We start from the raw sequence: 14,152 nt of genomic DNA on the forward strand, positions 1-14,152 counted from the left end.
CATATCTAAAAAGTTTACCGACTGTGATTTTCAGCCTGGCCTGGACTAGAAAGGGTTAAAATTCTTGATACGCTGGTTGTTAGTGAAGAGGGAGTTCTGGTATAAACAGGGAGCTCTGGGCCTTCACAACAGATCAACCAGACACATCCAATTCTCACAACAATGTTTACAAAGGCTGGTTTAATGGGGGTAACCCTTTCCACCATACCTTGGTTGTCCCCTCCAATTAACTCTAGGCATGAACTAGAAGGGGTTAAATGCTTGAAGGAACTGTTCAGAAAACAGAGCTGAAGAATGTGAATCTGGAAACATTCCTCTCCCTTCTTTTCTTCTTAAACTTTTCAAAGAAATACATTCGTTAATGCATAATTATATTTAAAAATACAATCAAAACACATTTTGTAAATGAGATAAAAAATCTCCAGAAAAAAGAAACAAATAATAAATCATGTTATTGTTGCTGTAAGCCTGACAATGGCCATGGGCCATGGAGATACCCTTGAGTACAATCAGGGCACATCTGAGGGATGAAATAGGAACTATCTGTGAGTTGCAATTGTTTTCCTTACAACTGTACTACATATACTGAACATCATTGAAAACGCACCACCGGTATTAGTTTGCATTTCCAAAAGCATAAATGAGCAATCGGTGTAGATTTTACATACTTTTGTAGTCCAGTGATTGGTAAAGAAAAATAAAAAGAACCAATCAAGCAAAAAAATGAAGTTTTAATCCAGCTGACCAAAAATGGAAATTCAGTAATGTGTATGACCACCGTTAGCAGAAACACAAGCTGTGCAACATCTCTTCATTGAACTGATAAGTCTCTGCATAATGTTTTGAAGCAATGCATTTCACTCTTGTTGCAAGGCATTTTCAAGTTCCCAACGGTTGTTGATCTGTGGGTGACATGAAAGATGTAGGCCACTGTAATCCAACAAGTGTTCAATGGGAGACAAATCTGGTGACAACGAAGGCCATGCAAGTAGAGGAATATTGTTGTTTTGCAAGAAACTTTGTTGCAACACATGCAGTGTGCACTCAAGCATTGTAGTCCTGGAATGTCAGTATGGGTCCAACATAAGGGCATCAACACCGTAATCCTGCCACATGGAGATAGTGTTGGATGGTGGAGGCATTGATCAAACCATGTGGGCTGTGGACAGCAGCCAGTTCTGGCAGCTGGCAACGTAGGATCCCGAATATGGCGCCGAACAATGTCACGATCATTTCATGTGTGTTGTGTATGAATTTTTTGGTTGTCATGTGATGTGTTCCATGATGTATTCGGGCAATTCGTTCTTTACTGTACAGCATTATGTATTGTTATTTGTGTTATTAACAACATTTCCAACGTTGGTTTCCACTCTCAAAACAGTCCTATTACCATGTTACAAAATTTACAGGTGGTGCATTTTCAATGATGTTCAATACACATATAGGAACGTAAAATACCAATAATATTCAACAATAATAGTGTCAATAGTGCGTAATACTATAAAGTTTCCAAAGTAGCTGATATCATAAACATTATCAGTAACCTATTCAGCGTCGATACAATAACATGCATCAATCAAGGAAACAAGCCTGATTCTTTTGTCACCTCTTATGACAAAAAGATAGCTGTTGACCAATTCTAACCAAAAGGATGATATTTAATAATCTAACATATACCAAGAAAAAAAAGTGAAGAGCCAGTGTATTTTATAAAACTAAGTTGTGAAGCTGTGGAATTTTAGGCTGAACTAATTGGGAAGACCAACCCATATTTAGAGAAGGTTCATCTGGTAACTGTTTTAGGGATGTCATAACCATTTGTATATACAATTAATATGAAATATTGCTACAAATATGATGACACTGCTTTCTAAATCAAAACAAACTATTCCTGTTGTGCTTGTACAAGACTATTAAATTTAGGTTTCACTTGTTAAAAAGTGATCATCATGTGACCATATAACTGACATTTTTAAATTTTCACTTTTCAAAAGAAGGTAACTTTTTTGAAGAAAAGAAAATGCATGTTTTCCAAAAGTGTGTGCATCCTGTTGAAAGTAAAAGATAATTTCCATTATGGCTTCGTTTTAAACAAAAAGTACTAAACCCAATTATGATAGCTTAATTTGTTTTTTTCTGAAAAATTTCCTATGTGCCAACCCATATTTTTTTCTCTGTATACTAGTTCCAGTTTGAAATAAAACCATCAAAATTCTCCATAATTTTCTCAAAATGCTGAGTCAGCACTTTGGTTAATGGAAGCCCCTAATCCCTTCCCTGTGTGAAGAGGCCATTTGATTTATTAGGTGACCTCATGTTTTTTCCTTACAACTGTATAATTAATTGGGCTGGTACCCAAAAAGACATAACATTCGTATTTCCAGTGAAGTAAAATATCATATGTCCAATTACACATCTTGATATTGTGTCTTTAATACTTTAATCATTGATCTATACGCAAAATTCAGCATTCAATTTCCTGGCTGGGTGAGTAGGATTGTCGAAGGCTTTTAGCGATAATCCCAGATTAGCCAGCAAAGAGAAAAAGAGGAACTCAGCACACAATGTAACTTGGTAATTGTGTCCAGGAGAAGGGACACACCCTTAGAAAATTGAATTTCAGTTAGTCCATTGAAAGCCTATAACATTAGACAAACAGACTCCGGCTGCTGGGTTAGTGGTTCAAATATTTGCTGGTAGCACCAAAGACCCAGGTTTGATTCCTCACATGGTTTACAAATTGTGAAGACCATTTCTGGAATGTGGAATCACTGTGAAATTGCAGAATGCACTGTAAAATCCAACTCACTCAGGGTTTAATAAGTTGATTCCCTTTTCAAGACTACCCAAAAGTTCCCTGATGAAATCATCTAATGATCTCAATGTTGACAAGAAGACAAAGTCATCAATATCTCCCGCAACAGCAAAATATCCTTCAGTTATGTCTACTAATCACATCACAGTATGTAAATATTTTGGTTTGCACATGGCTGAGTGGAAGGAGAGTATTGAAAGTTTTACAGTTCCGCTCTGGAAAAGAACACTACCACCAAATTCAGTTGAGGTCAAACTTGTTGCAATGGAAATGAAAAAATAATTATTCAGAAATCCAAACCTTCCAAAAGGCACCAGTATACCACCAGACCTATGTTTGAAGTTTTATGAAATAAAATTCACATACTGGTGTAACCCAAAAAGGCAAATCTAGGGATCATAGTGAACATGGAAAACGTGTACCAAGATTGATAAAGATCTGCTCCTGACAAGATGACATCTGCAAAGCCACAGCCTAAGTCATGTTACAAAACAAAAGTCATATCTTCATATAAGCCCTAAAAGCCACATCCTGGAATCATGATTGGCATGTGTAACAAGTTTGGGTAAGCTGTCACAAATAGTTTAGAAGATATGCTTCAGACAAAGTATTCCGGATGCACCGACCAACATACATATGGACAGATAGAGTTATGAAAAAGGGCTACTGATGTTGTGTCATGACACGTAGCATTGTTCATGATGTCATGTCACCATGTCAAAGTGTTATTTTGCCCTTGGAAGAATATTAACACTGATATTTTCCACTTTGAGATAATAAAAAGATATATTGTCATCTCCATATAGGTATGCATGAAGTTTGACAGTGACTAGCACAGTTTGCTCATGCAGATCCTACTTTCAATAATTGAATGTAAATAATACGGCTCAGAATGTTTTTTTCACAATGCATTCTAGGAGATGAAATGCATTTTTGTCATCCAATTTCAAGGGAATATGTTGTGTGAGAAATGGCATCTCATAACACGTAACTTGAAACATTTATAGAAAAATCCAACTTGAACTTGGATTTATGGATTACCTATCCCGCAGAAATATAAAAAGTATTCAGCTCAGTATAATATACAGCGAAATGTAGCTCTTGGGTTATACTCTCAGAGCACTCAAAATATTTTGAACCAACTAGTCGGAGACTATCCTGAAATAGTAATCCTGATCACATCCTGAAAACATAATCTGCTTTGTCGTGTTAGTAAGATATTATGCAAGACGTTACAGAAGTAGTAATAAGTTTAATGACCCAGATGACACTCTTCCTCTGACATCAGCCGTTGTTGACAGGCCATTTCAGTCTGGACCCATCTTCGGGCAAACTTGAAATAGATTTTCTCCTTTACATATGTGCTATTATTGACTAACCTATTATCGAATGTAAACCATCAGACGTACAGTGCTGTCTGTGGTCAGTGTAGAGGCACAGTCCATTCTTCATCTTTGTTGTACCAATCCAGTAGGAGCCTATGACAAGGTATGGAGTATTCTTCTTGTGAGTTAGTGAATATGCTTAATGTTGATATAGGAACAAAGCTTAAATTAAAGCTCATCTCAACTGTTTACCTTTTGGAGAAACCTACAAAAAACTTTCATATATAATCAGGGTGAGCCATGTTTCAAACCAATGCTCACAGGTTCCTTAAACACCAAAGGGATGCAACTCTGTATAACAACTTGTGGTGCTTTCCACAAGTGTGCCACCCATTCAAACTAAAGCATAGGATATCAGTTGCTTTCTCAAATACAATGACTTGACAATATATACTTTGAAGAGGGACTTGGCTGTGATGTGAGCTTTTTCAGAATTAAACATGTTCTCAGGCCCTGACAACTTCTACGGTATGTTCAATCATCAAGTGCTCCAAACATTAAAACAGCAGATCCAAAATCATTTGTGTTCAATTATGAGAAATTGTTGATCAACTGCTTGGTCATTTGGTAACTGTGACCAATTTTTGATGTCAATTAACTTGAACACCACCATTAACCAGCAAAACCAAGTGATGTACTACGTATATACGGTCATATAGATGTATTCTGTGTAAGTCACAGCATAGTCCCTCTTCAAATATGGTTGTATGGAAGATGGCACCTACCAGATTATAGACTCCAAGGATGAAGGCTTCAACTCCGCCGCAGCTCTGAAACACAAGGAAGCATATACGTATAGCAGTCTCACCTCCTCTATGTCCTTGTGTGGAGGAAGTCGTGACACATGGCCTCACTAAAGCGACAAGGACTTTATTAGGAGTTGATCATCATGAGCAAAGTTCCATAACATTTGTTTAACATGACTCATGAAAGTTGTTGAATAGGCAATGAGCGGACCAGTCAGCTCTTTTTACAACTCAGAGAGGGCAGCCTTGAGCATAGCCTTGAAACAATCACCATATTAATTTCATCACATTCACATCACATTCCAAAGAGAGCATTCTTACATGATCCGAGAGTGAATGTTGTTTTATGCCTGTCTGCAATACCCTAGCTGTTTCACAACAGCAATGATTTCAACAGAATGTTGATTATGTCACAATCAGCAATATTCCAGCTGTTAATGGCCAGTGAAAATCGGGGCTAGAATTTGTCTTCAGCAACCCATGCATGTAAAAATGGGCATCTAATGGGATCAGGTGGTCAAGCTCCCTGACTTAGTTAACAAACGTCATTTTAACCCACTTGTGTACATTGATGCTCATGATGTTGATCATTGGATTATCTGGTCTTGTCTCAATATTTACAGACCATCATCATATTATTGTAATATGGCTGAGGGTGGAGTTATACAAAAAATAAACAAACACAGGCAAATGTTATAACCTCTAGGCTACTGCACTGCTCTTATGATGCAGTGCACGTTCTGTTGGGTCATCCTGATGTGAATGTTTACTATGATCATATTTACAGTCAGGCACATGGGCAGATTCACATGCTAACAATTGCAGCAGGTGACTTAATCACCTTCACAACCACTAGCTTGACTGGATAAGACATGACCTCCTCACTGAAAGAGTGAGTGAGTGAGTTGGGTTCTACGCCACTTTAGAAATATTCCAAAGGCATTGGGGTATTGAATTTTGACAACGGGCCATTTTCAGGATTATTAGCCTTATTTTCCTGAATTTGGAATGGGTCACTGCCCTTGTATCAATGGTAAACTTCAAAATTTGTATGGGCAATTTCTTATTCCAACGTGCAAAATAGCCCATGGCCTCTGCCTTTCCCAATCCCTGATTCCAGCAATATCACGAGGGGGACACCAGAAATGGGCTTCATTCAAGCTGAGAATCGCACCCGGGTCTTTGGCGTGGCAAGCCAAAGTGTTAACCACTAGACTTCCCCACCACCCAGGCTCTTAGAATAAAATCACAGACAACATCGATCACTGGTCAACAGTACCCTCCCTTGTTGGTTTTCATTGGAGTGTTTGAAATATTCTTCAAAATAAGTAAGGGAACGTGAACTTTGAAATCTAGTAGAAAGAAAACCCATTGAGGAACGTTACAATGACATTAATCTTGTGCATGCAACATCATTTGACGTGGTGACCACACACAAACACAATACCTGATAAGCACGTGCACACCGTGGGAGCCTCCTACACGTGCACACCGTGGGAGCCTCCTACATGTGCACACCGTGGGAGCCTCCTACACATGCACACCGTGGGAGCCTCCTACATGTGCATGGATTGTTATCATGAATCTTGACATTTTTCAGGCAGGTTGATAAATCACCAATTTTTTTTATAATTTTCTTGCATCTGTGCATGGTCACGGTTTTCAGGTTGAAATCACACACTACTGACTGAAAATTGTAAACCTGAAATTTTAATGTCATACTCCAGGCACCTAACAAGGGGGATAACTAAACAAACAGCTTTGCTTTGAATCAAATCCATGTGGTGATGCATTCTCAAAACATCCATTATTATTGTATCAACTTTGATTCAATCCCATATACCGTGTATACCCGCGTATAATGCGACCCCCCTCTACACCCCTTCAAAATCGAGGATAAATCATATACCCTGTGTATAATGCGACCCCCCTCTACACCCCTTCAAAATCGAGGATAAATCATATACCCTGTGTATAATGCAACCATGGATGAAGCACATCACCGGCGCCAATAAAAAAGTGTTCTGTCATGCGTTGTTGTATACGAAACTTTGTGGAGCGTATTACTCCAAAACGACCTAGAATGAAGCACACATCCAATAAATACGTGTTTGTCGTCCGTTGTTGTTTTTTCTACGATGCTTTGTCGAGTGGATAACTCCTAAATAAGTCACTAGGTCATGTATGATGTAGGGATCATCTTCAGCAAACAAAATGTATTTTCGTTACTGGTTATATGTCTATTTTGCCATGTATTTCAGTATAGGCATGTAACCATATAGTTTCCTGAAGGAACAATGTGATTGCAGTGATTATTAAGTTGAATACATAAAAATATGGAAGTAACATACTAAATACATAAATGAAATATGAGACGATCCCGCACGTGAAACACAGGAGGTGTTTGCTAACTGTGTGCGGAGTTTATATTTCTAACTTGCAGAGCAAACAGCAAAACTTACGCGATGTGTTGAGTTTCTGAACCCCAGTTCTTAGTATACGGCACAATCAGTAACCTAATCTACTCCTTAATGTATAAGGAGTGAATTGCCGTACCTTTGTGTCCGTAGTAAACAGGATTTCGTGGGAAAATGACTACCATTATCTATCAAGCCAGGTGAAACTGACGATTGTCTAAAAGACCTCGACTCATCAGTAAAGAACAAATTTAGTTGGGAATTTCTGGAAAGATTGCCCTGCCCCCCTCATTCCAGGTACGAAAAACTCGCATTATACGCGGGTATATACTGTATCTCCCAATTTCAACAATCCTACAATGAAAGTACAGTTCCCCTACTTTTTTTTGAAGAGTATATATACAACCTCACTTCTGCTTGAAACTGATATACCGCAAAAGCAACATCAAAGGGATGATACAATTGAAAAGCTACATCATCCTCTGAAACAGATCACAGGTGGGAGATACACGTAACAGGGATTCATACATTCTTCCAGTAAATGAGTTCTAGTTTGTCTCCCAGACCCTTGAGAATCAATCACATGGGATCCTACTTAAAAGGCAGAATGTCACAATTTTTCAACAATATATTGGTCTATAATATATACATTGGGGCACATTTACTCACTTAAGCTTCCTATTGATACTACAAAAGACTTATTATCCCTTAAGACTTTGATAATTGATAATTGAAACTTTGAGGCAAGCAGCTTTCAAACAGATAACACTTGCTGCACATGGAATGTAAGCAATTGCTCCGTACATCGAAAACTGATGCATGCAGTGTTGTTGGTGTTTGCTGAACTGGCCTCAATCACAAGTTGTGGATATTTATAAAGAGCATTTCAAGGGACATAACTCCATGGCATTTACTCGAAATAAGTTTGGTTGGTAGATGGTGCAAGAGTCGATTTAGTGCAATGGATTAATTCATTGGAACTTTTCAAATTCATATCATAATCTTAATACATAATTTTTAAAATAAATTATTAAATTATATGTTGGCTTTTATATGTGTGTGTGTGATACTGCTTTGTAGACAAGTGTGTTATGATAGTGGGCCTACAAGTCTATAATGTTTTGGTAAATCTACTGCCTCACCTCCATAATTTCTATATTTTTAAAAAAAGGGAAATCTACTTCTGAAACAAAACGCCAGTCAATAGGAGTTCATCATGACAAAAAGTGCTTTAACCACAGGGCTACCTGAACTTATTAACCCCTACTGTTTGTTTGTTTAGTGCCACAAACACCTATCTCTCCATGAAAATGGCTGAAGTGGCTGAGACAAACCAATCGTAACTCAATACTTCGCCACCTCATCCTTGATAAAGTGTAAGAACTCCCATAGTTAAACAAAGCAATCTTGCCCCAGCAATTCTCCTCCTATTTTCAATGACATACCACTAAGGGCAACACACACCTCAACACTGCACACTGTATGACCTGCAGTATTGACTATCTATCTCACAACAGACATATTAACTCCAGGTTGCTTCTTACACATTAATTATTTTCCCTAAATGAAGGCCATATAACCACAATAAACATCAGAAAGTTACAAAAAAGAACTAGAATAAAAAAGCTGCACTCTACAACTCAGAGATGGAAATCAAAATGACTGAAGGATTTTGGGGGGCATCAAGGTCTTATGGATTAAATAAAACCCCAAAACCAATTGATTACAGGTAAGTGAGTAGGCTTGATACTGCTTCAAGTGTGTCTGTGGAAGTGAAAATGAAGATCTAAGATGTTTATGGGGACGCTAGGTTACAACTGGATGCAATCCAACCTATGCATGTTACATGAGGCAACCCTGAGGATTGCAGGATTTGGGTGAGTGAGTGAGTTTAGTTTTATGCCGCACTCAGCAATATTCCAGTTACATGGCAGCGGTCCATAAATAATTGAGTCTGAACCAGACAATCCAGTGATCAACAACATGAGCATCGATCTGCTCAATTGGGAACTGATGACATGTGTCAACCAAGTCAGCGAGTCTTACCACCTGATCCCGTTAGTCACCTCTTATGACAATCACAGTTGCCTTTTATGCCAAGCATGGGTTGCTGAAGGCCTATTCTACCTTTGGACCTTCATAGGTCTTGCAGGATTTGGCTTGTTGACAACATCTCTCTCAACATAGCCCAATGTAATTCATAATATTGGAGTGGATTCTAGCTCACATTACAATTACTGAATCGTACCAACTTGCTGATTTACAGCCATTGGTGAAGCTTGGATTCAAAACAACCACGAATGAATCCAGGCAACTGAAGGACACATTGGGGATTGACATCCAATAATGGCACTGACAGTCTACAGCAGATCAGAACTGGTGAATCCTGGATTCAAAACAACCATCAACGAATCCAGGCAACAGGAGGACACACTTGGAAATACCATCCAGAAATGGATCAAGGAAAGACGAAGGAAAATCAGTGATGAAAGTGCCATCAATACTGAACCCATACTGATTAGTTCACTGGTGTTTATGAATTTGAAATCGAGGGGATATCAGTTTTGAGTAGTTGTGTGAGTACCTGATCTGTTCACCGTCTACATTTGATCTTCAAATTTCAGCGGTGCTGAAAAAATGTGATACATATAGGTCAATTGAAGGATGGAGTCCAACATCAAGTCTGTTACCCACTTGTCAGATAAGGAGAGCACCTGTTCCTATTTACCAGCAAAGATTCAGAAGTCATCAGTGAGAGTCTGCTAGATATTGTTACAAGGTTTTCGATTAAGAATCTAGCAGTTACGAAATATATTCACCAATCACTGGTATTAATGTTCTACTTACACTTTCAGGCATGTGAGGCTAATATCCAAAATGCACAGTGTAGTACAAGTCCTAGAAATATGACTCTCATAGTGAGTGAGTGAGTGAGTGAGTGAGTATGGAATTTAATTGCTTTTATCAATTTCCCAGCAATATCATGATAAGGGGCACAAAGAATGTCCTTAATACAGTGTATTTATTTAGAGAATTGAACTATAATCTTATCATGACATGTGGACTGACAATGGATGACAATCTGTATTAATTTGAACATGTTTGCCTGAATCTGTTGAATGTGGGAACTTGAATAAGAATATGTCTATAGCAGATCATAGTTTCTTGTTAATGTAGAGCCATTAACATCTTTGAGCGAGAAATTGTCTTCTGCAGGCCCATTGTGCACATCGATGCTCATGTTGTTGGTCACTGGATTGTCTGGTCCAGACTCGATTATTTACAGACCGCCGCCATATGGTTGGAATATTGATGAGTGCGGCATAAAACTAAAGTCACTCACTCACTCACTTGTTATGACATGCATGAGATACTGAACACCAATTCTAGTCCAGATCTTGCCACTGTAATGCACATATATAGCTGGTAAATTACACACTGCAGCTTTAAACAACACACACATATAAACATACACTCTACTGCCCTATGTAAGTTACTACACAGTTCACCTGTAAGATAAATAGGTAGGTTAATGGATCACATCAGAGAAATCGTAATCATTTATGTTTCAATAAACATCTCATCAATTTATTACACTATGTAATGTCACAAAACAGTTCCCATACCAAACAAATATTTGAAAAATTAGTCCATTACTATTAAAATCATTCAGCTTGAAGTCCAAAGAAAAGATCGTCTTCATTTACCATCACAAACAAATCCTTCATTTTGCAGTTGGAAGAAATAAAATGAAGTTCCAATCAATGACATCATCTAAAATGTCCACAAAATAACAACCATTATAGAAGCAAATAGCAAATGGACGTGCAGAGTCCCTTAAACCACAAACCACAAAAACAAAGCCTTCCATTTATTACCAACATCCAATGTGGGCTTCTAATTATTGATGATATAAAACACAGGAAGTTGACAAGAACACATTACTTAGATTGTCATTATATTACATCAAAAGATGAGGGGGGCAGGGGAGGGGGATGCACTGGGAACTCCTAATGATGGATGGGGCACTGTTCATGGGTAAAGCCAACTTAGGGGATGGATGGAAAAGATTGGCGGGAGGACAACATGAGTTGATGAGAAGCAAATAGAATGATTATCCCTTTGCTCAACAAACAAATATTACCATAAAAGGGCAAGAACAATAACCTGTGCGGAAAAGTGATTTCCTATACTCTCAAATCAAAAGAAATTGTCACTGCACCAATTTCTGATCTTAAGAAAGCTCCCAGACATTGATTCCAAAGTGTGGCATCCAAAACAATGCAGAAATCAATTAGAAATGAGTGCTTGTTTCTTGGCAGATTGGCTGATGGACACCACAGCCTTGTCTCCCTTCCATTATGGGTAATTGGTTTCCAGCCAGGCCTTCCATGAGATAGAGGGGAAACACGACCCAACATTGATGAGGACTATTGTCACTAGAGGGAGCCACCAGGTGTATGGGAATGCCATACTCACTTGCACCTGTGGCCTATGTTTACCAAGAATCAACCTTTGATACGTCTTTTCCACTACTGATGGCTGCCAGCAAAATCACGTGCTCGTTATTGATATTCGTCAAGATTCAGATTCTTTTTGAACATTAGTTTTATGGAATTTGCGGAGATTTTCCGATTGCAGGTGGAACAATGTTTGAGAAAACATGGCTGGATCAATATCCTGAAAAGGAGAAGTGCACTTTTCTGACTGTTTCTTCCTTTACCTGCCAATAACCAAGTCCTTCGTAACAATCCATCATTGACAAAGAAATAACAGATGATGGCAAATGGAAGGGAAAGTGCTTCCTCCATATCATTCGTGTCACTTCAGAATGGACAAAGGAGATTTCGGGGACTTTGTTACACCATTTGAAAATGTGTTTTCTGTAAACACAAAGTATGTGATAGAAATCAAAGAATCACCATCTTTTAACCCTAATTCAATTTTCAGCTAAAAAGTTAAATACAAAAACATGATAGGATCACAAGCCATCAAGGAATTGTCTTTGATCATAATAACAGGAACCAATGCCATGAGAAGAAAATGATGCTTCATGATAATCGAGAATGAAGAGAATAAATAAAAGTAATCCATAAAAAGAACCTTTTTTCTAATATGAGATCAAAGCACCAATAAAAGAGTTCAAATGTTAATCATGAGGTTTGATATCTTTTAATCATCCATGTACCAATTTGACATAATGATGAGTTACCTCCCCTTGAACTGTCATACCATGGGATCATCACCCAAGACATTTTTTGTGCTTGGTTCAAGACATTTAATCAAGTTAAGAAAAATGCAAAACTTGAAGTCTAATTTGAGAGAAACTTTACTGCAACCAAATGAAGAGTTACCCCATAAAATATCTCACATTTGTTCCAAGTGGGAGCTGATTGCATAACAGGCTCTCAAAATAACTGGTTCAATTAACAAAAGTGAAGTCATCTAACATTGATGTCATTCCCCAAAAGAATTCTTTGTTTCTATCTGGAGATGAGGAAAGCAAGTATTGATCACAACAGTTTTAAGCTTTCTGTGTAAAACGGTCTCTTTAGGAAAATTACATTTTAGCAAAACAGGTCACAAGGAACTAAAAACAAATTTAATGCTGTCAATTTAAGATTTTAATTAAACTCTGAAGCTAGTTTCATGTATAAAATCTGCGCTTGTTTTAATCGCTGATAATGTATTTCTGTATGTTTCTATTAAGATAGCTATTTCAGTAAAACCTGCACAATTCATCAAAATGCATGAGTGAGCCAATGGAGAATATTATTTGCTTGACCACATTAAGTGAGTGAGTGAGTGAGTGAGTGAGTGAGTGAGTGAGTGAGTGAGTGAGTGAGTGAGTGAGTGAGTAGAATGGCCAGGTAAGTGTTCCATTATTACTGAAACATCAAAATTGACCAAACATCAATATTTTTTCTGAAACATGAACAGCAGTTCATAAGTGTCTGCAATTACACCAAGGTTCTGCTGTACAAAGACATCCTAGTATTTCGGTGAATGCAACTCATAGTCTTACGACATACAACTGCTACGGTTTGGTACAGCAGCACCTATGTCTGATAGCACCGGGACCATCAAGGGAGATTAGTATGTCTGCTTTTGAGCAATATTAAAAAAATATCATGGCAGGGGACAGCAGAAATGGGCTTCACAAATTGTACCCATGTGGGGAATCAAACCCAGGTCTTCAGCATGGTAAGAAATCGCTTTAACCACCAGGCTACCCTGGAGCCTCTTGTCACAGATGAACAAGATGTATTGTTTGAAAGTTCCAGTATTTCCAACAGCAGATGATACAAGCTTATTGGTGCTTCTGGGTGAAAATTTGTACATGAGCAATTGGGTCATTAATAGCTTCCGAACAAATATCACAAGCATGGTGACACTGACCACAATGGCGGGACAACTGAGTGCTAATAGTCTCAACAGCAGTACAAGTTGCCAATATGATTTACATTGAGGACAACACTGCCTTGTTTGTAGAGAAACAGAACAGTGGCAAGTAGATGCTAATTGTTGTTAATCAACACCTTTTGTTCTGGCGGACGATTTGGCAAATATTTGCTTCAGGATCAATGCCAATGCTAATGAGACAGATCAAAGTGAAAATGATGGTCATTGATTTGTGGTTATCATGGCTCTTTGGATCATGACGGCAGCTAGCATTAATTGGGTTTTTTTCACAACTTTCATCACACGTAAACTGACATTTGTTTTCTGAAGTTTGTTGGGGTCTGGGGTTAAAAAAGAAGGATCAAATAAAACCAACAACATGACCAT

General features: G+C 38.1%; 1 protein-coding gene across 1 annotated transcript in view; it reads right to left on the minus strand.

The window, feature by feature from the left end:
• LOC137297982 (hyccin 2-like) overlaps nucleotides 1-14,152 on the minus strand; it is a 220,473-nt gene that overhangs the window by 144,943 nt on the left and 61,378 nt on the right. Inside the window, exon 5 of the mRNA XM_067829997.1 lies at nucleotides 4,926-4,970. Coding sequence (XP_067686098.1) covers nucleotides 4,926-4,970 — 45 coding nt within the window. The remainder of the gene's footprint in view (nucleotides 1-4,925; nucleotides 4,971-14,152) is intronic.

Source organism: Haliotis asinina, chromosome 10, assembly GCF_037392515.1.
Source record: "Haliotis asinina isolate JCU_RB_2024 chromosome 10, JCU_Hal_asi_v2, whole genome shotgun sequence".
Lineage (NCBI taxonomy): Eukaryota > Metazoa > Mollusca > Gastropoda > Lepetellida > Haliotidae > Haliotis > Haliotis asinina.